At 37.3% G+C, this 25,911-nt stretch overlaps 1 protein-coding gene across 4 annotated transcripts in view; it reads left to right on the top strand.

The window, feature by feature from the left end:
- The first annotated feature begins 2,141 nt into the window (after positions 1 to 2,141).
- Positions 2,142 to 25,911, top strand: part of PPP1R12A (protein phosphatase 1 regulatory subunit 12A) — a 152,447-nt gene continuing 128,677 nt past the window's right edge. For all 4 annotated transcript variants that reach the window (XM_082634439.1, XM_082634438.1, XM_082634440.1 and 1 more), the window contains exon 1: positions 2,142 to 2,601. In XM_082634439.1, the coding sequence (XP_082490565.1) occupies positions 2,365 to 2,601 (237 nt within the window). In that variant the 5' untranslated portion in view covers positions 2,142 to 2,364. The remainder of the gene's footprint in view (positions 2,602 to 25,911) is intronic.

Below are 25,911 nucleotides of genomic sequence, written 5' to 3'. Positions count from 1 at the left end.
TATCATTAATTCAAAACATTAAAAAAATTCTCCTTAAAAAGGCAAACAGGTGGCAGTTTAACAGCACTTCCAATGAGATTAACACAGAACTTCGTGACCCTTAGATCTGGGGAAGGAAAGCTAACCTCAGTGAAATTTGCATATATTAACAGCCCCAGTGGGTTTTTATTTTGTTTTGTTTTTGTCTGGTGGCCTTTGGGAACTGATACTTAACAATTTATTAATAAACTACTGTTTTATTAATTTTACATCCTAAAGTAAGTGCTTGAATCAAAAATAACATACTTCCTACCAAACTCTTCCCCAAATCAAAACTTGAGATACCCATCTATATTCCAGGGCACTTTTAAGAGCTACCAAATAGACCATAACATTCTTGGGAAATAGTAAAGATAAGCTGTCAGTTTTTCTAGGTAGATAGAAGAGCTGACAAGGCAATCCTCAAATTCCTTTCTTTTATTTTAAGAACTGTATTCTGGAGTTTTTTAAGTGGATAGGAATTTTGTATCTTAGTGCTAAGGGTTCTCCAGCACCTAACACTGTCATTATTCAAAGCTCTGATTGGTGCATTTTAGGCATGTTACACTCACTTTCTATTTCTACAATATTTTCAGAGGAAATATTTTAACCACACCTGGGTTCTATTACTATCCTAGTAATTGCTATTTAGAAAATTTTGTCTTACAGGCAGGTGGTTTTCTAATCACATTTTACCCATTTTTTATTTCTCAATATGATAAGCTGTAATGTAGTCTACTGGAAAATAAGAGAAGCTTAATTCTTCACTGCTGTATCTCCAGCATCTAGAACAATGCTTAACTCAGTACAGGTGCGTAATATTTCTGAAGGAATACTAATCCTGCTGCCGAGAAAAATTAGGTAAGTCCGTTAGTTCTTTGGAGACTCGGTCCATATGATCCCTCAAGTTCCATTCAATGCTAACCTTTTATGACTTCTCTTATTTTGGCGCTATGTTCTAGAAAATAGTGGATGAGAATACTGTATTGTTTAGAAAAATATCAGTTGGTGCAGATTACAAATAGATGACTCAAAAGACAGTATTTGTTACAAATCGCTCGCGCGCGCGCGCGGTCTCATACATGACAAAGTTCAAAAGCCTTTTTTATGATATGATAAATTATGAAGCATTTTGAACATGTGATCTCAAAAGGTGGTTTAAATATGTCGTTATCGTCATTGTATCGCCAGTACCTGGAACCATGACTGGCTCATAGTAAGTATTCACAAAATACCGGTTAAATCAATTGCGTAGTATTAACATTCCTTTTGAACTCTAGAAGCAGCTGGGTCTTTATCCACCCTTAGAAAGCGATGGAGCAGGAACCAGAAATCCCTTAAAAGGTCAGGACCAGTAACAAGGCAGAGCTAAACTCCGGGGTAGTAGCAGACAGGATTAAAGCATTGAAAGCAGGGAAAGAGGACCCAAAATACGAGCGAGAGAAAACAAAAAAACAAAACAACAAACACACACACACAACAAAGCAAGAAAAAATAAGCATAAGAGGAAAGACGTTTCTACAGTGGAGGCTGGCAGAAAGCCACTGCAATTACTGCAGGTCAACCCTTGTCACCAGGCGGTCACCTTGGGCTGAGATCTGGGGTAACTACCAACAAATCCCTCGGCTGTACACACAGACCCTGCTTTTAAAAGGTTCTTAGCAAATTCATCTGAGTTCCTCAGAAAGGGAAATCACTAGCGCTTAATTCACGACCTATCTATCCTCCATTCCATTCAAATAACGCAGCCAATAGGAAAATCCTCCGCCCTGAGCAAACGACTCGGCAGAGCTGAGACAGCCCTGGAGGCAGGTCAGCCCCCAAGAGCCGCCATACAGCCCGACTGTTGGCCTCCGGAACCCCAGGAGCCCGCAGCGGGGCAGGACAACCTTCCTTCCCTGTCTCCGCCCTTCCAGGTTGGTCCCAGCCCCCGCTGCCCAGGCGGCCTGGACCACACCCGCTTCCCTCCGGTGGCCTAGCCTCCCCCGCCACAGTTCGCGGGAGCGCTCTTCCTGGGGCGGGCACAGGCCCACGGCGCATGCGCACTGGCCGAAGGGCGCCTCCCTGCCCGGATCTCGCGAAGTTACGTTAGATTGGCCGCCGGTGACGGGTAGCCGGGCGGGGGGCGGGAGGGCTTCTGAGGTAGGAAGGGAGGTCCGTTCGGCCGGGCGCGCCGCCCCAGTGCTCTGTGGGATACTGGAAGTCTCGAGCGTCTCCTCCCGGTTCCCAGCCCTCTTCTGGCCAGCACTCATAGAAACAGTCACACACCCCCTGCCTCCCCTCTCTTCCCTCTCCGCCTCCCCTTTCCCCCCCTCGCGATAAGAAGACCCGGCGGCAGGAGAGGGGATGAAGATGGCGGACGCGAAGCAGAAGCGGAACGAGCAGCTGAAGCGCTGGATCGGCTCCGAGACGGACCTCGAGCCTCCCGTGGTGAAGCGCCAGAAGACCAAGGTGAAGTTCGATGATGGCGCCGTCTTCCTGGCTGCTTGCTCCAGCGGCGACACGGACGAGGTCCTCAAGCTGCTGCACCGCGGCGCTGATATCAATTACGCCAATGTGGACGGACTCACCGCCCTGCACCAGGTCTGTGCGCCCCGCCGCCGCTCTCCTGACCCTGCGGGTCCTCGTTAGCCTTCCGCCTGGGCCTCCCCTCGGCTCTTGGTCTCCTGAGGCTGGGGGCGGCGGGAGACTCCCTGCCGCGGGGTGAGGGGGCGGCTTCCCGCGAAGGAGGGAGGGAGAGAACTGGTAGAGGGAGGGCCCTAGGCTTGGGGCCCCCTTTAGACCAGTTGGTGGTGAAGTAAGGGAACCAGGAGATTTCCGGGGCAGAGGGGGAAGAGGACTGTGGTCCGCTTGGGGCCCCAGGGCCATTTGTGGACGTGTGTCTGGGATTTGGGGTCGAGATGGGGAGCGGTGTGGTGTTGTGCCTGGGCCCCCGATGTCAGTGATAGAGTCGGAGGACGGCGGAGGCTGAAGAAAACTACGAACAAGAGGCACTGGGGGCACTTGGGTAGAGGGACGTCTTTGGCTTGTTAGGAGGGCGTTGGATTTATTGTAGTTTTTAGGACTTGATTATAAATGATGATGATAATAGTAATCAAGCGCCCTAAGCCGAGTGCCGTGAGCAGACGGTTTCCTGTTTTCTCCTTTATTACTCTTGGCCACTGGGGAGGGGGGAACGGTGTAATTTAGCTGATCTGCACCGGCTGAAGGGGAGAGGATGAAAGTGGGTAGCGTGAGGAAGCGTTCTAAAGGGCTTGCCCACCGCGGGGCCGGAGCGTACGAAAGAGTCTCTAACTCGGAGTAGAGTTTGCCGCAGTGTCAGAGCTGCTTTGGCCCCAGGTCCCGGGGTGTGCATTGGGGTTAAAAAGAGAAGAATAAATACGAGGCACTCTTTTCAAAGCCGGTTACCAAGCTCTCATTTTTCTTTTGGGGGGTGGGAAAAAAGAAAGCTGTTCACGAACTTTTCTCAAAATGGATGCTTTGTGCATGTTAAAGTTTTATAGTAGTCCGATTGGGATCTCTCAATGTTAGCCAAATAAGGAGAAACTATTGGCAATCCGGAGATAATGTTGCTTTGCCTTTAACAGGCCAAAAGCAACACAACCACTTAGAGTTCTTCTTAAAAAGCAATTTTTCAGTGATGGTCATAGGTGTCAAAACATAAACTCTTTCCATTTTCTTAGTGGACAACTTGGAATTACTAGAAAACGACTTAACAGCAATAGCTTCCCCTTACAATGAAAAGACTTGTAAACTAACTCAAAGTTGCCTTGGTTATATGTGGAAGATCGTAGCTTTATGTTGATTAATGCTGTAACAAAAACTTGTTTGGGAGGTTGAAACTTACGGTTTCACATTTCATGCATATTGCTGCTTTTTTAAAAGAGGTGTGTGGTGGCATTTTTCCTTTTACTCCTTCCTGTTTAGTGAATGATGACTGTTTTAAATTTTATTTAATTGAATTCTCATATCAAACTTGGCTTATAGCCTTTGTTTACAAAGTTGACTGGATGAACTGTAATGACTGACAAATTGCAGGACAAATCTGGAATTTAGCGTGTGGCACCCAGTAAAAATATAGCATGGTCTTTAGCTCTTTATCTGTTCCATTAATTTAGAGTCTCTAATGTATAACAAATTTTTTATTTGGCTGAGGTTTATTTTAAGCTATAGCATAACTCTAGATTCTAAAAAATGGTGTTGAAATGAAAGAAACTTTCGGCATTAGAAATGATAATGTAATTATGTAAGATGACTTCAGATTTCTTTCAAGTGTAATTTACATGGCTTAGTATGGAATTGATTCAGAAAGACAGATTATTGTATGCTTGAGGTCAGGATAAGGTTGCATAATGGTTTATATCAGTATGTTTTATTAAAGTTGTCATATAGAAATGTAAAGTTATTACAGTTGTTGAGGAACCCAATTATATTGGCTTGGAGAAGGAGGAAAACTTCTAATACTTATATTCTTATTGGCTTAGGTAGAAAGAGAAAATGCATCTAACAGGCTTCTTAGTTTTTTTTTTTTTTCTCCTCTAAATTTGGACATGTTGCAAGAATTATCAGACTTATCAAAGTCTTCCTGATTAACTGAATTCAATGGTTATTTTGGCATTATTTAGGTGTTGTCTTTATTAGATATTTTGTTTTAGCTGACAAACACATAAGCCGGTTTCCAAGTTTATGCATAATCATTTGCATAATTTCTTTTTGTAATTTATTTGCACATTCCTTAACTCAGTGAAGCCAAGGTCTTTAAAATATCAAGCATTAAAATTTTTATTATGTTTTCTCCACCCTCGTTTATTGACTCTTGTACTTTTTTGCCATTGTGACAGAGAACAAGGAGTTCGCTTTGGGCAAATTCAGAACAACAGATAGTGAAAGGTGATAAATAAAACTTTTTAAAAAAAGAATCACAAAAATTTTTAACCTTAAAAATCTCTTGAATACTGATTGCTTTAAATACTTAAATTATAAAACCAAAATTGGCCCATTGATTTGTTTAATAGCCCTTGAATAATTTTTTTTAATTTAACCTCTTGAAAGCTCATAGAATAGCCAGAATGTTTTTACGAGATTAATTATTGGTTAGTCTTTTGGAATATTCATTTCCATTTTCGGTTTTGATCAAGTGTCTTTTTTTTTTTCTTTTTTAAAGATTTTTTTAATGTGGACCTTTTTAAAATTTTTAAGTCTTTATTGAATTTGTTACAATATTGCTTCTGTTTTATGTTTTGGGGGTTTTTTTTTTATTTGTTTTTTTTTTTTGGCCACAAGGCATGTGGGATCCTAGCTCCCCGACCGGGGATCAAACCCTTACCCCCTGCGCTGGAAGGCAAAGTCTTAACCACTGGGCCACCAGGGAAGTCCCGATAGAGTGTCTTAAATTTCACTGTCAGGAGAAAAGTTTTAGCAACTTTACAACCCACAAATACACTTCGTAATCTAATATTTTACTTCCATTTTAATATAAACAGCTTATATTTAAACTTTTATTTAATTGCTTGAATGTTCTTTCTCATTAGAAGTTACGAAAGATAGTTTCCTTTTTTTTTTTTGTATAAAAATAGGTGATTCATATAGGAGAAAAAGCAGTGTTTCTAGTCAAATTTCCTATCTTCGTCTCTAGAATAGCCTCCCTTCCCCTAACCCCCTCCAGTAGCTAGAAAACAGTACTGAAGTTACGTTATAAACTTCTGATTTTCTAGAACTGAGGTCTAGAGTAGAATTTCATTTTTATCAGTGGGCAATAGCTCTGATTTAAGAGCTACCTGGTAGAGTCTTAATACTATATGATCTGTATCTTTATTTCAATATAATTTATAAAGGTTTTAGGAGAGTAATAATAGTTTTCTATAGAATGCTTTATTGCTGATGCTTACTGATACTGGTGTGCATAAAATACAGGATTGAGATTTCTTCCAACAGTTGTGAGTGTAGCCTTTTGATTTTACCTTAAAATCTTATCTGCTTCCTCTGTGCCCGTGACTTCCAAGTCAGTTTCCAGTTCTCACATTGCTGCAGAGCTCCAATCCCTCATTTCCATTTTTCTACTGATGACGAACTGTTGATTTAAAGTAAAATATTATTCAATATATTGTGATTTTATATTTAAAAATATATCTTCAAGTAGTGATATAGTAAATAGAGGTCCACCCCCTTTGCCGTAGAATAGCAACTGTTTATTTACATCAATATTAGGAATTTCTTTAAATTCAACCTGAAATGAATATTTTTCTTTCTTCACCAAACCTATTCTTCTCATCGATGCCTCTGTTTCTGATAAAGATGTCATTAATCTCTAGATTAAGCTTTAAACATTTTAATTATTGTTTACTCATCCCCTTGTCTATATATAGACAATCAGTCTTCATAACTGCCTTCGCATCAATTCTTTTTCTTGCTACTCTTATTATCAATCTAGGTCATACCTTTATTATTTTTATCCCTAGAGTAAAGTAATAGCCTAATTGCTTTCCCTGCCTCTTCTCTCCCTGGTCCAGTCTAGCATTCATACTGCTATCACATTAATCTTTTAACAATATCATTTCAGTCATGTCACTACTCTCCATAAATTCACATTTAAAGTGTTTCACCATTTAGGTTAGACCTGATATATCTCCAATGTGTTATATCCTTTACTCTTTTTACTTCCATGCCTATGGCCTTGCTTTTTCCACCACTAGAATATACTCCCTCCCTCTTTGCCAGTCAAAATCTTGGTCATTCTTCAGGGTTCAACCCAGTTGTCCTCCAGAAAGGATCTTTTTGTCCTTTGAATTTGTATAATAACTACGTCACTGGAGAGAGACTTCTCTGGGGTGCTCATTTTACCTTACATTTTGCCTCTTTGCTGCTGTTAAAATGCTTCTTACTGAGTAGTGTGTGTTTTTAAGTTTGTCTTTCCTGGCTGACTGTAAGGACCCAATCTTCCACATTTTTGTATTTCCAGAGCCTGGCACATAGTAGGCGCTCACTAAAGATTTATTGAATTTTATCTTTTACCTTGTATCATAGATAGGAAGTTTTATAGTCATTTGTATGTTGTAAGATAAATTATTAAAACATTCACACCCAGATACTTAGAGTACAGTTCTTGCACGTGGTAGAACTCGTTGTGGATCTTCTATGCAGATATTTTTAATGTCTTGAGATTTAAAAAAATTTTTAATATTAACCTCCTTCCTATTAAAAAAATTCTGAACCAGTTTAACTATTGAGTAAGAGATAGAAAAATATTCACTTGAGTCATCAATTTGCTACCTTCTTTATAAAGGTCTGAACTAGGTCCTATAGAGGAATACAGAGTCGAATTAAATCCATGTTCTTTGCTATTATAATTTTAAAATAAAGTTTTCCTTTTGCTTTTCAATACATACCGATTGCAGGTAAGTTTAATATTACATCCCTTTGCTCTTAAAATACAAATTTTATCTACTTCTGAGGGAGCCATTTGAAGCTTCTTTGAGGAATATGTGACTCCCCTCTTGTCAGTAAAAGGAATACTTTTGTGGAGTTTTTTCTCAAGTGCTTAATCTTCTCAGCCAAGCCATTTTCACTGAATCATAATCTGAAATGTAACTCTCTTTTAAAAAGTATTCTAATGGGGCTACTTAAAGTGTTTTCCAACCAAAAGGAAGAGAGACTGGAAGCAGCTGATATTGAGTCTCTTGTTAGAGAATAGTGTAATTGCCGTATATGAGAAATCTCTTTAAAACTGAATGTAGAGTTTATAATTGTTTACTTTTTTGTGTGGGGGATATTAAGATCTTGGAAGAATCTTTTGGATCCCTTATAACTAATATTAAACTCTGTGTTTAAAAAATATACAGTATAAGTTATTTTCTCTACATAATTTTATTTAAATGGCTGATGGCTCTTCAAACTTTTTACTGAAATCATCCTAACCGTAAAAACCAAACAAACAGAACAAACCTAAACAAAATTTCTAACCCCAAACTGGCCCCTCACTTCCTACAAGTAAATGGACAACCCTAGCCATAAAGGGGGTATGCTGGTAGGGCACCAGTGCCCACGGTGCTCTTGTTATAATGCCTGCTCTGCAGTTGATACCTCTGTGCTTCCTGGCAACAGTTTTGTGGTCTGACTTTGAAGTGTCATAACCAAGACCATCTTTCATGTACTTCAGCTACAGTGTGATTGCAAGCTGTGACTGAGCATTTTCTGGTATAGCCAGGTAGAAACATTAGATGGAATAGAGGAAAAATTTTTTTCGTTTTCTGTTTGTTATCACATTTTACAATACTGTTCACATAAGAGATGTACTTTAAAAACTGTCTAGTTAGATACTTTAAAAAATATAACTATTTAGAAACCTTTGGAGGGAGGCGAAATATAGAACATTATTTTGTTGCTGCTGTAACATGTTACTTCTTGACACTTCCCAAAGTTGCTATTTTCTTTGCCTTTCTGCCTGCCCAAAATTATGATTTTCACCCCACTTTTCTTTTGAAAGTTTGTGGGTTCCACAGGGGTTGGCAAATGGAGTATTGGCATTTTGGTATATCTCTTTGAAAGGTTGAAGACCTCCAACAGTCATTTTTGAGTTTCTTCTAAATAAGCGTTGGATATGCAGTAGCCATGACTTATCCCATTATTATACTGAAGAAAGGAATTGGCTGGTGAACATTTGCTGAGGATTTGCTACATGTGAAACATTATGTTAGATAGTTTTATAACCAATATCTCATTTAATTCTCACAATGTCCCTTTTCTCTTGCTCAAGGTTACCAAGATAATAAATGGCAGAGCTGGGTTCTGACACAGGTTTATGTGATTCCAGAGCCCAAATTTAACACTATGCTACATGTCTTTTAAGTCTGAAGAAGAAAGTATTCTTAAATCTTCCGGTCATTATGGTTGATGGTTAGTAGTTGGAAGTTTTTCCATGTTAATCAGTAGAGAATCAAATGAAACACATACATATACATATAATTATTTTCTTCATCTACTGTTGTTTGGCTAGTCAAAACTTTTAAGGGCTTTCTATGGTAATTGAAGTGCAGTAATGCCATATTTAAATTAATCTCTAAATCTGTCCTAAACTTTAGGAACTGCCAAGATTACTTTTGACTGACCATTATGTGCATAATATTTGATCAGGTGCTTTCAGTAGTTACAAAGGAAGTTACAACAGCAACAGAACTCTTTTTTTAAGGACAGGGTTTACTTAGTCTTTAAACATCTTCATTTTTCTTTATCTTAATAACAATTTATATTAACGCTTTAGGCATTTTTACATACTCATTTACAGTAAGTGCTTTATACATTCACAGACTTAACTTTTTCAATGAAAAGATATAAATTATAGGTAAACTCATATCAGCGATAGTGAAAGAAGGAAGGCAAGCAAGCAAGCAAGCTCCGGCTTGTCACCACCATTTAGCTTAATCTTCTGAAATTTACTTTCTGTACAATGATTATTATTATTTATAATTAGGACTTGAGACATTACATGAAATGCTAGTAAAGTTACCTGAATTAAATTTAAATTCTGAATTAGTAAAAAAAAAAACAACTTTTTTTTTACATCTTTATTGGAGTAAAACAAACTTTTTAATATTTATCATGTTTGATTTTAATTGGAAGCCTTTTGTTAGTAGGAATATCCAAGTCATAAGAATATTCCATTCCTTAAATCATTTTGCAGAATTTAGCCAAATTATATTTCAAGTCTTACCTTAGAAAAGGCAATAGAATTTTTTTTTCTTAGTGGTAGTAAGTGAGAGCACCATCTGAAATGTGATTTACTTGTTGCCTATGAAATCATTGGTTCCCAGAATTGTACATTTCACGGACCAATGAAATGGTTTTTGTTTTTTGTTCTTTGTTTTAATTTTGATGACTAAAAGAGGAGAACCTAATTTATGTTGTCATGTTAGGGCGTTAAAAACAAACAACTTGATAACCTACCATCATCATTTCATAAAAGAAAGAATACTTTAACAAGAAGAAAAGGATATAGTATCCAAATAAAGGACAGTGGAGACTCATATATCAGTCTGTAAGATTATTGCTGTATTGACAACAGATGTTCTTGATGCTCTTCCATGAAGTAGAGTAGTTAAGGGTGAGCAGATTTCAAAACTTTATTCCCTATATTCTCCATTTGGTAGGATATGAGAGAGTACAGGTGGTGGCAGGCCATATCATCAGGGTGCAAGTGCCTGGTCCCTGATCACTCAGTAAGAAGTGGAAAAAGAATTTACCTGAAGAGATTCAGGAGATTGGTGAAAGCTTTCTTTAGGAACCACTGGTTTCATATTTATATTTCCATAAGCCTCTGCATATGTAATCTTTCTCTGGAATGCATTTCCCAGCTTATTTGTATTAAGACACAGCTCAAAGCATAAAGTGTGGACCTGCTTGACCACGGGGTTGCACAGTAATTCTTTCACTTACTATTTAAACCCTAAGTTTGGCAGTTACACACTACCTGCTATTGTTAGTATATCTTATCTCCGGACAGAATAGTGAATTCCTTCAAGTGGGGACTTTGATTCATTTTTCTTTAAATCCCCTTTGGTATCTGCATTTTATTTTAGCAGGTGCACAGTAAATGTTTGTTGATTTTTAAAAAATGAACACAGTGCAGACTAATCTTGTGAAGAGCAGAGTTCATAGAGAACAAAATGATGACAGTCTGGGTAAATATAACAACCAGCAAACATTAAAATGTTCTAATTAAAAAGTGTATACCAATAACTTACTTTATAATAATTATAATGTAAAGGTAACCATTATTACAGTCAAAATTTAGCAGGATCTTAGATTTTTTTTGAAATGGAATGTGTTCCTGATTACCTATACAAGTAGAATTTTGCTCAGTTTATGTAACATACTTTAAAAATAAATTTCTTTAAACAAATCATCCAGTGTTGGCTTAGAAAAGGAATCCCTAGCATATGTCATTAGAAGCTAATTCATATTTTCTAATGATCTTAATCATATTTTTTCCCTAAATAACACTTTCACTATGGATCCCTGTATGTCACTATTTTTCTGACCTTGTTAGTATTTTGGTTGTTTAGCTTTTCATTGTTATGCTGGCTAACCATAAAAAGACAAAGTTGAGCTCTGTGTAACTGCCCTAAGTGTGCTTGCTTGACTTGAATGCTCTTTCATGGGTGGAGACATTCCACATTGTCATGTGTTATATAGGCATTTCTGAAATGACATTCAGTAGAAACCATGGAAAGAAATGAAGGCATTCCTCAGCTGTCACCTTTTTAGTAATCTATTTTAAATGCGTTATGTGCACTGAGTGAGATATTCCGCAGGGAGAGCTTCAGTGACTAAAAAGTGTTACTTTAATTTGATTATTAACTCATATGAGCTGAAAATACCTATTTTACATATTTAACATGTTTCCTAACGAAAAAAAAATCATAAGGTTGTAGAAAGTTTGTACCATTTTCTTGAATACTTGAATAGTGCAAAGGAGAAATTTTGTGACTTGATACCGTTTAGAAGTTAACCACATGGGAAAGTATATTTTCCTGGATTAACTGTTAAAACACATACACACACATCAATTACCTTTACTTTGTAGTAAACAAACTAAAGTGTATACATTTTATTAGCCTTCAAAATTATTTTAGATGGTTCTAAATATTAATCTAATATTTGTACTTTTGCTTGGAACATTTCTGGAACTTTTCTATCGGAGCTTCAGTTCCAGCAGGTTCTTTTGAATATCCTCTGTGTTGAGTTGAGTTTGTGTTATTGTTTTTTTACTTTCAGGGAGGTTTGTAAATTTTGAAGATGATAGTCATTGGAGACATGTCGGGTGAAAATAGTAGATGCTGGGTAATCATGGTTAATAAATACTATCAGTGATTAAATGATATTTTCTAAAAAGCTTTTTCTTAATTGGAACGTGATCATAAAGAGTCCGTCTTGGATTTTAGTCAACTCTTTTTACATTGTTTGGACTTGAGAGTATGCTTCAGAATTGCTTTATGATTAACTTAGCGCACTCTTCGTTTGTGTTCTGAATTTTGCGTGAAACAAGTCAATAGCTTATATAGCTTGTGAATTGAACCATGGCCTTTTTTTGTGTTTTCCACAAAAGATTTTGATGCGGCTGTTGCCAGATCATGACACCATATTTCATTAAGAGCTATTGTTTTTCTCAAAGATAAGTTAATTTGTACAGTTCTTCTTAAAAGATTAGAACAGATGACATGTTCAACAGTTTATATCCTTTCCAAGTACATGGAATGATCTGCATAAAAATTTTGCCTAATATTCAAGTTTTTTCCCTTTTAAAATATCTTTTGCTATTTAACTTTTAGCCATCTTTTAATAAAAACACTAAAATGTTTTTAAATTTCTGATTTTCACAATGTGGTATACATGAAAATGCCTCAAGTAATTATTAGGCCTTCAGTGCCTTCTACTCTTGCTTTTTGTCTTCACCATCTCCTTTTTAATTTTAAACATGGCTTACTTTCAAGTTTGTTTATTGTTCTATATGTATTTTATCCCAAACAGAAATTGAAGAATAATAATTATTTGAGTAGTTAAAGCATGATAGAAAAATATAAAAAAAGAAAATAAATGCTATTCAGATTTTCAGGCATGGAGCTAGCTAGCCCCATTTAAAACTTTAATAGACTCTCTTTATCCATCTCTATCCAATATATAATTTTCTAAAAGTGAGTTTATATTTAATTTTCTGGTTTATAACCTACTTTCTAAATTATACATTTTTAGAAGTATTTCTGTGTTAATGAATATTGGGTCCACTGTGTGAGTTTGTGTGTACATGTGTGAGTACATCCTAAAATTTATTTTCCCAGTTGTCTGATGATGAATATTTAGTATATTTTCAATTTCTCATGATAGGTGGATATTACACTATGTATATCTTTGCTCACTCATGACATTGTATCGTTCGGATTGTTTATCTTAGAGATTTCACCTGCAATTTTATATGTTTTGCCCAAGATAACATGCTGTTTTAATGCTTGTTTATGCAAAAGATATTTTCAGTAAAGTCTCTAGTATATTTAATATAGAAGACTAACCTTGAAAGGACTCTGGCTGACACACATGTTACGTTCATAATGTGATGATGTCATCTCCCTTCTCTGAGGAACCCATAGAAAAATCTGTCTGACTCTGTGTGTTAAGAAAATTTGTAAGTTGTTTGAAATATTAAACAGTATTTGTATTTGCAGGTAAATGTTGCTATTATTCGTTTAAATGAGTGATTAACTCATTCATGAACAAATATATAAATCATTATTTATCATATGCCTGACATAAGGTCCCTGTGTGCATGTAGTGTGTAATCTAGAGGAGGTGGCAGTGAGTGTTAGAATAGATCTAGGGTAAGATGAAATTTTTTACTAGGAGGACTTAACCTAGAATGTCAGGATAGATATCCCTGAGAAAGCTATGTTTAAGTTACAGGAACTTAAGAGATGTCTTGAGTCTGTAATGACCCTGTTCCCTCCTTGTTTGTCTTCTGAATGCTCCTGTTCAGTTTCTTTTTCTGATCTGTTTCTTTCTTAAAGAAGAATGTTCCAAAGTTCTCTGTGTGTCTATTTTTTCTTTTCCATATCATTCATTCTTAGAGTTTCAACTGTTCTCTTTTTATATGATCTGTTCTCCTTTTTATATAATCTACATCTTATTATTTTTTAAAATAAATAAATTTATTTATTTATTTATATTTTTGGCTGTATTGGGTCTTCATTTCTGTGCGAGGGCTTTCTCCAGTTGTGGCGAGCGGGGACCACTCTTCGTCACGGTGCGCGGGCCTCTCACTGTCACGGCCTCTCCTGTTGTGGAGCGCAGGCTCCAGACGTGCAGGCTCAGTAGTTGTGGCTCACGGGCTTAGTTGCTCCGCGGCATGTGGGATCTTCCCAGAGCAGGGCTCGAACCCGCGTCCCGTGCATTGGCAGGCAGATTCTTAACCACTGCGTCTACATCTTATTTTTGATGTTGTCAGTCTTCCACTTACTAAACTACAATCTCAGGGTCTTCTTGTGTTTACTCCGTCTGCTTCCAACATGCACACCTGAAAAAGAAATACTCCCAAACCCATACTACCTTTTTATATATTCACTTAACAGAATTAAAGGCCTACTTTGTGTCATACACTGTTAAGTACGGGGGAGGATATGCTTTTAAACAAAAGAGATATCAACGCTACCTTCATGGAGCTTAGAGTAAAATTGCTTAGCCATCAGGAAAGTGCAACTCAAAACCGTAATGAGATACTACTTCACACTCAGTGGAATGGCTATAATAAAAACGACAGATTATAACAAGTATTGACTAGGGTATGGAGAAATTCCATCCCTCATACACTGCTGGTGGTAATGTAAAGCGGTGCAACCATTTTCAACCACTTTCAAAACGGTCTGGCAGTTCCTCAGAAGGTTAAACATAGAGTTGCCATATAACCGAGCAGTCCTACTCCTAGGTGTATACTCGAGAACTGAAAACATATGCCCACACAGAAACACGTATGTTAACGTTTACAGCATCATTATTGAAATAGCCAGAAAGTGGGAACAGCACAAAATGTGCTGATGAATAAATAAGATGTGGTATGTTTTGTTACTGAAATCAGTGGGATGTTGTCTGGCAATAAAAAGAAACTAAGTACTGATACCTGGTGCAACACAGATGAGTCTTCAATACATTATGCTACGTGAAAGACACCAGTCACAAAAGACCACATATTGTAGGATTCCATTTATATGAAATGTTCAGAATAGGTAAGTCTGTAGAGACACAAGATAGATTAATGGTTGCCAAAGGCTGGAGGTATTGAGGGGGAATGGGGAGTGACTGCTAATTGGTATAGCATTTCTTTTTAGGTTGATAAAAATGTTATAAAATTAATTGTGCTGATGGTTGCACGACTGGATATACCAAAACCTTGTAATTATATACTTGGAATGGGTTGTTATATAATGTGTGAATTAATTTACAATAGGCTGTTGTAGTTTTAAAGAATGAAATTAGGTATTTATCAGTGTTCACCACTAAAAATGGAGGCACTGGCAGAGGCTTGGTATTCGTCTCTGTAGTTATGATGACAAGACAGCCAGTCATTGTCCCTGCCCTAACACAGCTTGCAGTGTATTAGGGTATATAGATAAACAGAAGGAAGTTATACATTTATGTCCGTTATGTGTAATGATATGTAATGGTTGTAGTACAAAGTGGTGTGGAAGTTGATTTGGGGAAGGGGAAGGCTTCCTGGAGAAAGTTATTGTTTAAGCTGCTGCGTGATGAGTAAAAGTTAGCCGAAGTTGTAAGGGAGGGGAGGGTGCCGGAAACGATTTCAGAGAGAGGGAGTAGTATGTGCAAAGAGCTGGAGGTGTGTAGAAGTGTTGAAGGATTTTAATCAGGTTAAATGAGACAGTCAAATTTTCTCTTTAAGAAAAATCACTTTGGCTGCAGCGTGGCGAATGCAACTGAAAAGAGGACAAGACTGGAGGCAGGGAGACTCGTTCAGGAACTTGAGGAGTCTAAGAGATGAGCTAGCTTAGTGGAGGTGAAGTTGGTAAATAGTAGATGAACTCAGGACATATTTAAGAAATAGAATTGGTAGGAATTGGAAGGGGTTTGAAGTGAGGGAATAGAGGCAAAGATGTGGGTGCACTTGGTTTCCGGTTTGCATGACTCGGTGAATGGAGTGCTTTTCACAGGATGTGTTCGTTCAGTAAATTGTGCTTGCTGTATAGGTAGGTCAGGAGCAGAGTGTATTTGAATGCTATTGGGGGAGACAGGCAGTAAGCAAGAAATTACAATCAACTGTGAAAGGTATGCTAAAGGACATGTAGGCTGTTGAGGAGAGGTGGCCTCCTTATAAATAATGTATAAAAATCTTGTTTGGAGGGTGTTTTGTCTTGGAGTTAGCCTATTTTCTTAGATCTCTTTGAATACCAAATAGAAAAGAATTTACGAGGCTACAGGAAAACCACAGGATAAGGATTCGTGATTAGAGTTTTTAGGGCTTTGGTGAACTGTCCAAAAATACATGCAAAGTTTTGTGTTTGATTTTCTTTGCGTTTCACTTCAGAAGAATTAATTAAGAACTTTTAAGTAAGGTTAGATTTATTTTTATGATACTGTGGAGGAGGGCAGAGTGTGTCTTTTTAGGGATATGGGGATGTGGAGCGGTAGAGCACAGGACTGTTGGATTTTGCTAAGAATTGTACAGTTAAAGAATTCATTCAGGGCTTCCCTGGTGGCGCAGTGGTTGAGAGCCCGCCTGCCAAGGCAGGGGACACGGGCTCGTGCCCCGGTCCGGGAAGATCCCACATGCTGCGGAGCGGCTGGGCCCGTGAGCCATGGCCGCTGAGCCTGCGCATCCGGAGCCTGTGCTCCGCAACGGGAGAGGCCACAACAGTGAGAGGCCCACGTACCACACACACACACACACAAAAAGAATTCATTCAACAGTCTCTGGCAGTTCCTTGGTGGTCCAGTGGTTAGGACTCTGGGCTTCCGTTGCAGTGGGCAAGGGTTTGATCTCTGGTCGGGGAACTAAGCTCCTGCAAGCTGCACAGTGCAGCCAAAAAAAAAAAAAAATCCTCTGACTTTTTTCAGTTTCTAAATTTAGTAAGCTGTGTTTTCAGGGAAAATAAAGGTAAAATATTAGCTTTAACTAAAAACCTTATACATTGATATATTTTTTCTTTTTTGCTCAAAATATTACTAGAGTTGCTTTGAGTATTTGTGACTTTTTTGCATATTTTAATGTTTTTTTAAAGTTGCACAGGTAATGAGAAAAGTAGCAGTTCTACAGAAAGGTTGTGTGGGTTATTTTGACCCTGAGCAAGCATCATTGGGTTTGTTTTAGCTTAAGTGAAATAGGAAATGGTTATTATATAGTTTTTGTACTCTCATAGTTCTTTGTTTATTTGTTTGTTTATTCATTTGTTGTTTTCCCCCCACTAGAAGGTAACCTCAGTGAAGGCAGGACCTTGTCTGTCTTGCTGACTGTATCCTCAGAGCCTGTGACAGTACTGTAGTAGGGGTGTATAGACATTTAATGAATGAACAGTAAGTGACGTCTCTCCATCAGCCTGAGAAATTTAGAGATGATTATGTTGATATCATTAACCATGATTATGTATACACCCAAGATGCACTTTTATTATTTACTTTGCAACTTCTGGTAACTGTTTCCATCAATCTAATTTATATTCCTCCCAGTCATCTCCCTCCCTTGCACAAATTTACTGACTCTCCAGTGTGTGCTTTAAAAAACAATATGCTTTTATTACTGCCAGCCGGAGTGGCCTGCTTGGGGTGGTGGGTGCGCCGGGCTCAGGGTATGTGTGGGCTGTGAGGGGTAGATGATAATTGGGAGGCTGAAGGAAAGGGAGTGGGGCTGGAGGCCAGGCCCGAAGACTCCTCCAATTTACTTCTGGGAAGAGGTTGACTTAATAAAGGAGTCATGGCAAGCTATGGCCAGGCCGCCAATAAGATTAAGAAATTCTTGGAAATCTAGCTGCCCATCAGAGTCGAGGTCCAGTTTCTTCATCATGCGGTCAAGGACACCAGGGTCCTTCTGGTTCTTTGTGAAGGCACCCAGCTCTGTATTCATGAAGATAAGGAACTTGGCCTTGGAGAGTTTGCTGTTGTTACCATCCCTTCCAGCATGCTTTTGGAAAACAGCAGTTAGAGACTCCACGCACCGTTCAGTCTCTATAGGGCTGGATATTTTTGCTATGTCGGAGAGGAGCGAGGCATGAGGCTGCGAGTGGGAAGTGGCGCGGCGAGCCTGGTTACTATATATATTAAACCTTAATTCAAAATTACCGTGGCATTTTTTCCGCTTTTTAACCCACCCTTGACATTTAAAGCCAGTCTTATTGGGGAGTGGGGGGAGATTATGTGTATGTTTGTTTTATGTGTGAAATGGACTGATGATACATAAATTGTTCCCTTTTAAATTACACTTAAGTGTTGGAAAGTTAGTTGCAAGACAGTATGTATAATGTGATTCTATTTGGAGGGAAATGTTGTTTGCATAGAAAAAAATCTGGGGAAATTACCCCAACTATTAATGGTTATGGATATTCTGGATTATGTCATCTTTGAATCTTTTACAACAAGCAGAAGAAAGTGATGAAGATGAATCTGAACTGGAGAAAAATGCCTGAATGGCTACTTCCAGTAATGTATTCAGGATTAAATATAGAGACATTGACATAATGAATGTTAGTTTGCTAGTCTTTGTCCACTCAAGGAAGCTGGTGTTTTAAATATTTATTTCTATATTATGCCTGTCTTTTCTCTGAACCTTTTATTTCATAAGGAAAGATTGATTGTCATTATGATGTACACCTTGGGAGAGTTTTACAAGTAAGAAAATGAATTAGGGGTTTAGTTGGATGTATTTTGAAGCTTTTGGCACGTAGACTACCAAGAAAAGATAAGCATAATTTCCAAAAAAGCAGATAGTTTTGAGGAATAAAGGGATTTTAAAAGATAGAAAAGCAATTTTTATACAGTGAGCTCTTTTGCCTTGTTTTATATGAATATGAAAATGATGAATTTAATGATGAATACCTGTTTTAAGAATGAATTGAAAAAAATGGCCTTAAATCTCTAAGAATAGCATCAGGAATGGTGAAACTTAGAGTTATGTGAATTTTGTGAAAATATTTTTGAAGACAGTGAAAAGAGGGCTTTTAAGAGTTGTGAAATGGAGCAAGACTAGGAAGAAGGAAATAACTGATGGCATAGCCCTTAACTTACATGTACATTTGTTAAAAATGGTCTTCTACTGTAACCAGCAGAATTCTAATATCCATTATTAAGTGTATAGTTTTAGAAGAGGTTATGTTGATCACTAGATGCCCATTTGAGTTTTCTGAAAACAAGTTTTCTGTTGACCTATCTTTACTTCCTTTTTTGACAAGGTTGGTAAGTTCAAATGAGGGAAATGTTGCAAACCTAGTGTAGCTTGATTTTGTAGTACAGCACTTGGACAGGCTCTTGTTAGATCTTTGCGGTTAACATGACAAAAATCTGACATGAATATTAGCAGGATTGGATGGATTAACCGCTGGATGAACCACTGTATACACGTCAGTCTACTGATTAATCACTCAGTGTCAACCCAGAGGAAGGAATAAAGTGTAGTGGTCCTTGTGTTTTTGACCCTATCTTATTCAACATTTTAGTAGATTAAACTGTAGAAGCTGAGAGAGAACTCTAGAAAGCGTGAAGTAGTAGGTTTTAAACAGTAAAATGAAAAGATAATGGATATTAATGTAAAATTCTGCATTAAAATATTGATGGCTATAGGTTGGTAGAGACCATCTTTGACAAACATGAGAAAAATGTTGCTTGAAAGTGTAAAAGGAAGCCCAGTGTCTGACAACAGTATAATCACTTTAAAATGTACTAATTCAGTGTAAAGCGAAATTAGTATTTAGTCTAGATTTTTTTAAAAAATTTGTTCCTTTATACTGTTAGATCACATCTGCAGAACTGTGTCTAGTTCTACAGTTTGAGATTTGTCTACTGTTTCAGCAGATCTTACCAGTTACAGCCTTCTTTTGATTACTTACTGGTGGAATGGCTTTGTATAATAAAATTATTTCTACCGAGGAAAACCTATATTCCAGTCCTTTTTCTAGATTTGTTAACAAATGTATACATAATTATATACACACAGTTGCAGTTCTTCATATACCTTAAGACCCCCAAATCATCGGCTCAACTATTTTCTTTTGAGCCCCTCAAAAAAAAAAGGGAGCCAGTTTTCAAAGCCACATACTTACCCGTGGTATTAGGAGAGCCCCGAGTAGGAAAGTGGTAGAAGACCTCTTGCACATGTTAGTTGGGATTCTTTGTTGTAAGTAAGAAAAGCCCATTGGAACTAGCCTAAATAAAGTAATTCACTGTAAGATTATAGAGATGTCTTATAGAGTCTTGGCTTCTGGAATGAATTAGAGCCAGGAAGTGTATGTAACCCAGGAAGTCTTCTAAGTTTCTCATCATTGTTTCCGCCAAATCCACTTTATTCTTTTTTACAGCAAACTAGATTTCTTGTTTTCCCAGTTCTGAAGGCAAAATAAAAGGACACCAACAATTTCAGAATTTGTATCTGGTCTAGATATCCAGAGAGATTGATCTCCTTCTGAGTTCTAATTCTGGATTCCCAGGAAAGGGACCAATTGATCCACCTTAGGTTATTCATATATCATCTGAGGTCATCAACAGTAGCTGGTGGGGTTGGGTGCCTCTGAGCAAACATACCTACTCTGTCATTCTAAATAATGTATTATGAGGAAATGAGGAAGACAAAGCTAGAATTAATAAGTGAGTTCATAAAGAAGCAAATGTCGATTGTATAAATGCACAATCTATTAAAATGAAAAAGCATAAATAAACGTTAAATCTTAAATCAGCAGTTCTCAAACCTTTCTGTTTCAAGGCCCCCTTTATACTCTTAAAACTTGAGAACAGACTGCACCAAACAGGGCAAGTAAAACTGGGGAAATCTGAATAAGACAGATGGATTATATCAATGTCAATGTCATGGATATAATGTTACTGTATACAGTTTTCACAGAATTTTACCATTAAGAGAAACTGTGCAAAGGAATATCTCTATTATTTCTTACAACTACATGTGAATCTATAATTAACTCAATAAAATAATATTAAAATTTTTATTATTATTTTTTGTCTATTATTATTTTAATGTAAAAAAAATAGTGAAGAACTCAAAGACCTTTTTTGTTTATGTTGGCTGTCTTCCAGTATTTAACAAATTAGAAAGTAAAGCTCAAAAATCTTTAAAGTTTTATTTATTTAAAAATAATAGCTCATATGCCAATGTAAATAACATGTTTATGAAAGATAAGCATTTTTCAAGTCAAAAAATTTAATTAAGAAGGGCATTGTTTTACATTTTGCAGATTTTAATGTCTTGCTTAATAGAAGATAAGTGGATTCTCGTAACTATTTCTGCACATAGTCTGTTGTGATTTCACATATTTAGCTTCTGAAAAATTCCACCATACACTTGTGAGAGAATGAGAGTATTAACCTTGCCAGACTTCCTGTAAGGGTTTCAGAGAACCTCTGAGCTAAATAAGTGAAGGGATATATAATACCATGTTCATGGTTTGGAAGATTGACTATTATAAAGAAGTTAACTCCAAACCAATCACAGAATCAACACAAGCTGAACCAAAATCCTAGTTGTGTGTGTGTGTGTGTGTGTGTGTGAAAAATGACAATCTGATATATAAATGAAAAAGGCCAGATATAGCCAGGTTAATCTTTAAGAACAAAAAGGTGAGAGGGGAGGGACAGATTGGGAGCTTGGGATTGATGTGTACACACTGCTATATTTAAAATAGGTAATCAACAAGGACCCTATTGTACAGCACAGGGAACTCTGCTCAATACTGTATAAAAACCTAAATGGGAAAAGAATTTGAAAAAGGACGGATACATGTATATATATAACTGAATCACTTTGCTCTACACCTGAAACTAACAAACATTGTTAACCAACCCTACTCTGATATAAAATAAAAGTTAAAAAAAAAAAGAACAGACAGGTGAGAGGACTTATTTACTCTGATGGAAAATAAATAGAACTCAGTCAACCTATCCATATGGAAAAGGAGTTGACACCCTATACTTTGTACCATACACAAAGATCAATTTGAGATGGATTGTAGATCTAAATGTGAAATATATAATAATAGATATTGAAGAAGGTAACATATGAAGATATCTTTATAAACTTCAGGTAGGGAAAATATGTTTAAACAGGACACAAAAATCTTTAACCATAAAAGGAGAGACTGATTAATTGGAGTACATTAAAATGAAGAATTTCTGTCCCTCAAAAGATAGCATTAAGAGAAGTAAGCTTCAGAATGGGAAGATATTTGTCTCACAGTTGACATAGGGCTTACATTCAGGGGTGTGTATGTGTGTGTATGTATGTATTAAACTATAAATGAGTAAGAAAAAATACACAATCAGGCACATCACAAAAGAAAATATTCAAATGGTGATAAATGTTCACCATTAATATTCAAATGGTATTAAATGACAAAAAATTATTCAATATCATTCATCAGAGAAATGCAAGTTAAGATCACAGTAAGGTGTTAGTACATATCCACCAGAATGGCTAAAATTTAAAAGACTGATAATACTAAATGCTGAGAAGGATGTGGAGAAACCAGAATTCTTATACACTGCTGGTATAAGAAGTATGTGAGATTTCAAATGAATTCAAATATTTTTTAAAGTTTTATCTTTTTCTAGGTTAGACATGTATAATACCAATGGAAACATTTACTCTGGATTACTACATCTTTTTTAATACAATTTTTTAAAATTAAAATCCTTTTTTTATATTTGGCTGCGTTGGGTCTTCGTTGCTGCACCTGGACTTTCTCTAGTTGTGGCGAGCGGGGGCTACTCTTGGTTTTGGTGCATGGACTTCTCATTGTGGTGGCTTTTCTTGTTGCGGAACACGGGCTCTAGGCGTGCAGGCTTCAGTAGTTGTGGCACGTGGGCTCTAGAGCACAGGCTCAGTAGTTGTGGCGCACGGGCTTAGTTGCTCCGCAGCATGTGGGATCTTCCTGGACCAGGGATTGAACTCGTGTCCCCTGCATTGGCAGGCGGATTCTTTAACCACTGTGCCACCAGGGGAGTCTCTGGATTACTACATCTTTTAAAGCTGAAATTTCACAGGAGACTGCTGAGGCTCCTTATTAAACTGATTCATTATAAAACTGTTAGAATTTATATTTATAGAGGGCAGAGATTCTGCTATACTGATTAGTTGGTGACTGAACTATGAGTATTTCATGAATTTAACAATGTTTGTTGAGTTCTTTGTATGTGCCAGGCTTGGTACTAGGAGCTAAGGAATACAGACAAACTTTTGCTCTCATTAATCGAATGATCAATCAGTGTTGAGTATTTTGACTGAAAAGCATAAAATATTGTATATGTCAAATATATTTCATTTAAAAATACATAATAAAGGGAACGAAAGGTTTTGAGAGTTTGGATGGGATCTCTGTGGAAGTGATGGTTGAACTGAGAGCTGAAGGATGAATTGGTATGACTTGGTAAAGTTGGTAGAGAGTGGAGGGGTAGGATCTTGAGGAATAGGTTCTGGACAAAGGAAACAACATATAAAAGCCCTTCATAGGAAGGAGGGAGGGAGCAAGGCCCAAGGAAGAACCCAACGGAAGTGTGACCAGAGCACACTGATGAGAAGAATTGTACCACAAGAGGTATAGAGAGGTAGGTCGAGGTCAGATCTAGTAGGACCCAGTAAGTCCTATTAAATCCATTTCATACTGAGAGCTCTGGAAATGCATTGGAGATATTTAATTGCCTTAATATAATCAGATTTGCATTTTTAAGAGACAACTGCTACCTATAGAAAAGATTGAGGTGTGGGGGAGGAGGGAAGAGGGAGTTCCACCAGGAGGCCAGTTCCAGAGGCTATTGCAATTGTTCAGACAACAGATCTTTTCTCAGATGGCTCTTCAGTTGAACACTGGTATTTTACAAGATGTTAAAAGGTATTCTAGGTGGGGGAGGGTGTAAGAACTCTGTGGTTTGTATGTTTGAGATGATTCATAAAACAAAGGTAAGGTAGAATTTTTCACAGTCTTTAAAATGTGCTGAAGGAGGCGAGTGAGGAAGGAGCTGAACCCAGGTGATGAAAATGCAATCAGGGTTTTGGGCCTGAAGGAGGTTTAGTTTTAGGAAATGGAGAATAGCCTGTGAAGGAAGATTGGGAGGATGCATAGTGGCAAGCCTAGAAGTATAGACTTGGTGTATAAATTGGTAAAGAATATAACACTGGGGGCTTCCCTGGTGGCGCAGCGGTTGAGAGTCCGCCTGCCGATGCAGGGGACACGGGTTCGTGCCCCGGTCCGGGAAGATCCCACATGCTGCGATGCGGCTGGGCCCGTGAGCCATGGCCGCTGAGCCTGCGCGTCCGGAGCCTGTGCTCCACAGCGGGAGAGGCCACAGCAGTGAGAGGCCCGCGTACCGCAAAAAGAAAAAAAGAAAAAAAAAAAAGAATATAACACTGGAGTGAATGAATTAAGGTCCATTGGAGGAAATTTATTTGATAGTTATGGAAAATAGCAGCTTGGAAGCCATTTCAGTAGTTCAGCTCAGAGATGAAAATATTCCTTCCAGTCTCCCTTTGATTTTATTTGATACTGTAGGTTTCCTATTTACCAAGAAAGAGTTGGGTTTTGGATCAGTATTTTATCATTTTTATCTTTAGAATTCTTTGCTAAAGTTACAAAGTGATTTTTATTGGATGTTATAAAAAGTTAGGAATTGATACATTTTTTTCTGCTTTCCAAGTCAGTAATATTAACTTTCTTAGCCACTAGCTACATTCTCTGTTTTAATAGAGTTGCATATAGTGAATACTAAATTGAGAAATTTTAAAATAATTTGAACTGATAGTATTCAGCTTTGTACAATGACTAACCCTCAAAATTGGAGGGTTGTTTTTTTTATTCATGTGTTCTAATGCATTAACTCTCATATGTTCTAATGCATTAACTCATGTTTTTAAGGAATGGAATTCATAGTGGAGTAAACAAGACTTAAAGTATTTTAATTTTGTGTAGCTCTTACAAAGATCAGAAAAAAAATTTTTAGGACAAAGTAATTAATGGATATTATATTTTGAAATGTACTTTGAAGGTTCATTTTAATTGTTGTCATAGTTATTCCATCCAGTTCTGTTTGAGTTGGGTCTTTTAGACTAACTCACATAGGCCCTTTTCTCGCCCAATAAGTTCCTCTCTTCTTTAGTCCCACCCAAATGATAAATATGATTTGTTGTCAGTTTACAAAATGATTCCTCCCCTTTTTATTTTGAAAATGATATGACATTAAATAGAGGCTATGGTTAGGCCATAGAACTTTTAGTTTGTAACAGGTTCTTATAAAAAGTGTGGGAATTCACATCTCTCCATCTTCAGAGGGACTGATCTCATGGGAATAATAAATAGTAAACATAAATAACGTTTAACTATATAATAAACACTGTTTTAGGCAGTTATATTGTCTCACAACAATCATATGAGGTAAATATTTTTAATCTTATTTTTCTATTATACCAATGAAGAAAATGAGATGCAATTGTGACTCCAAAGTCACAACAAAGCTTATACATTGCAGAGCTGGGAGTTGGATCTTGACTCAACATTGTTCTCATGAACACCGTGCTATAGTGCCTCTGGGCTACTTGAATCACCAGATTCTACCTCTCTTGGTATCCTAAAGAATCCCTGGGGCTAATTATAGTTCAGTAGATAGGCTAGAGCAGATCTGGTAGATCAGTTATCTAAAGTGTACCAATGGGGTATGCCAAGCAGCTCCCTTTATACAGCCAGGGAACACCAAGGTTTGCTTTTGCCAGCTAATATTCTCTACTGTCCCAGAGCTTGCTGTTTATGATTGTAGGTGCTATTAGACAAGAAATGTAGGACCCTGACTGATAGTGGTATAGTTAATTTTTGAATTATCAGTCCTTGGTTCTAAATACCTTTACCTGAAATATAGTAACTGAACATATAATGACTAAAGTGTAACACAGAACTAACAGGTCACTGGTTTATATTAGTATTTTATGATTCTGTTAAGTTCTTTAAGATGTCCCTTTTGTCAAGACATCATGTAAAAAGCCTCATTAAATGCTTTTGTCTCATTTTCAATTTACATGAATGGGGTCATATACCTGCTTTTCTGCTAGCTTCTGCTCTTCTATTAAGTCATTTTTTCCATTACTAAAAGCTTGTTTGTTTTCATTGGATAATCTGATTCCAAGTTTAGAACTTCTGCGTTTTACAGGAC

Source organism: Mesoplodon mirus (genome assembly GCF_964341445.2).
Source record: "Mesoplodon mirus genome assembly, chromosome: 11".
In the NCBI taxonomy this organism is placed as follows: Eukaryota; Metazoa; Chordata; class Mammalia; order Artiodactyla; family Ziphiidae; genus Mesoplodon; species Mesoplodon mirus.
Note: the sequence above shows the minus strand (reverse complement) of the source record. Positions and strands in the feature narration are given on the sequence as shown.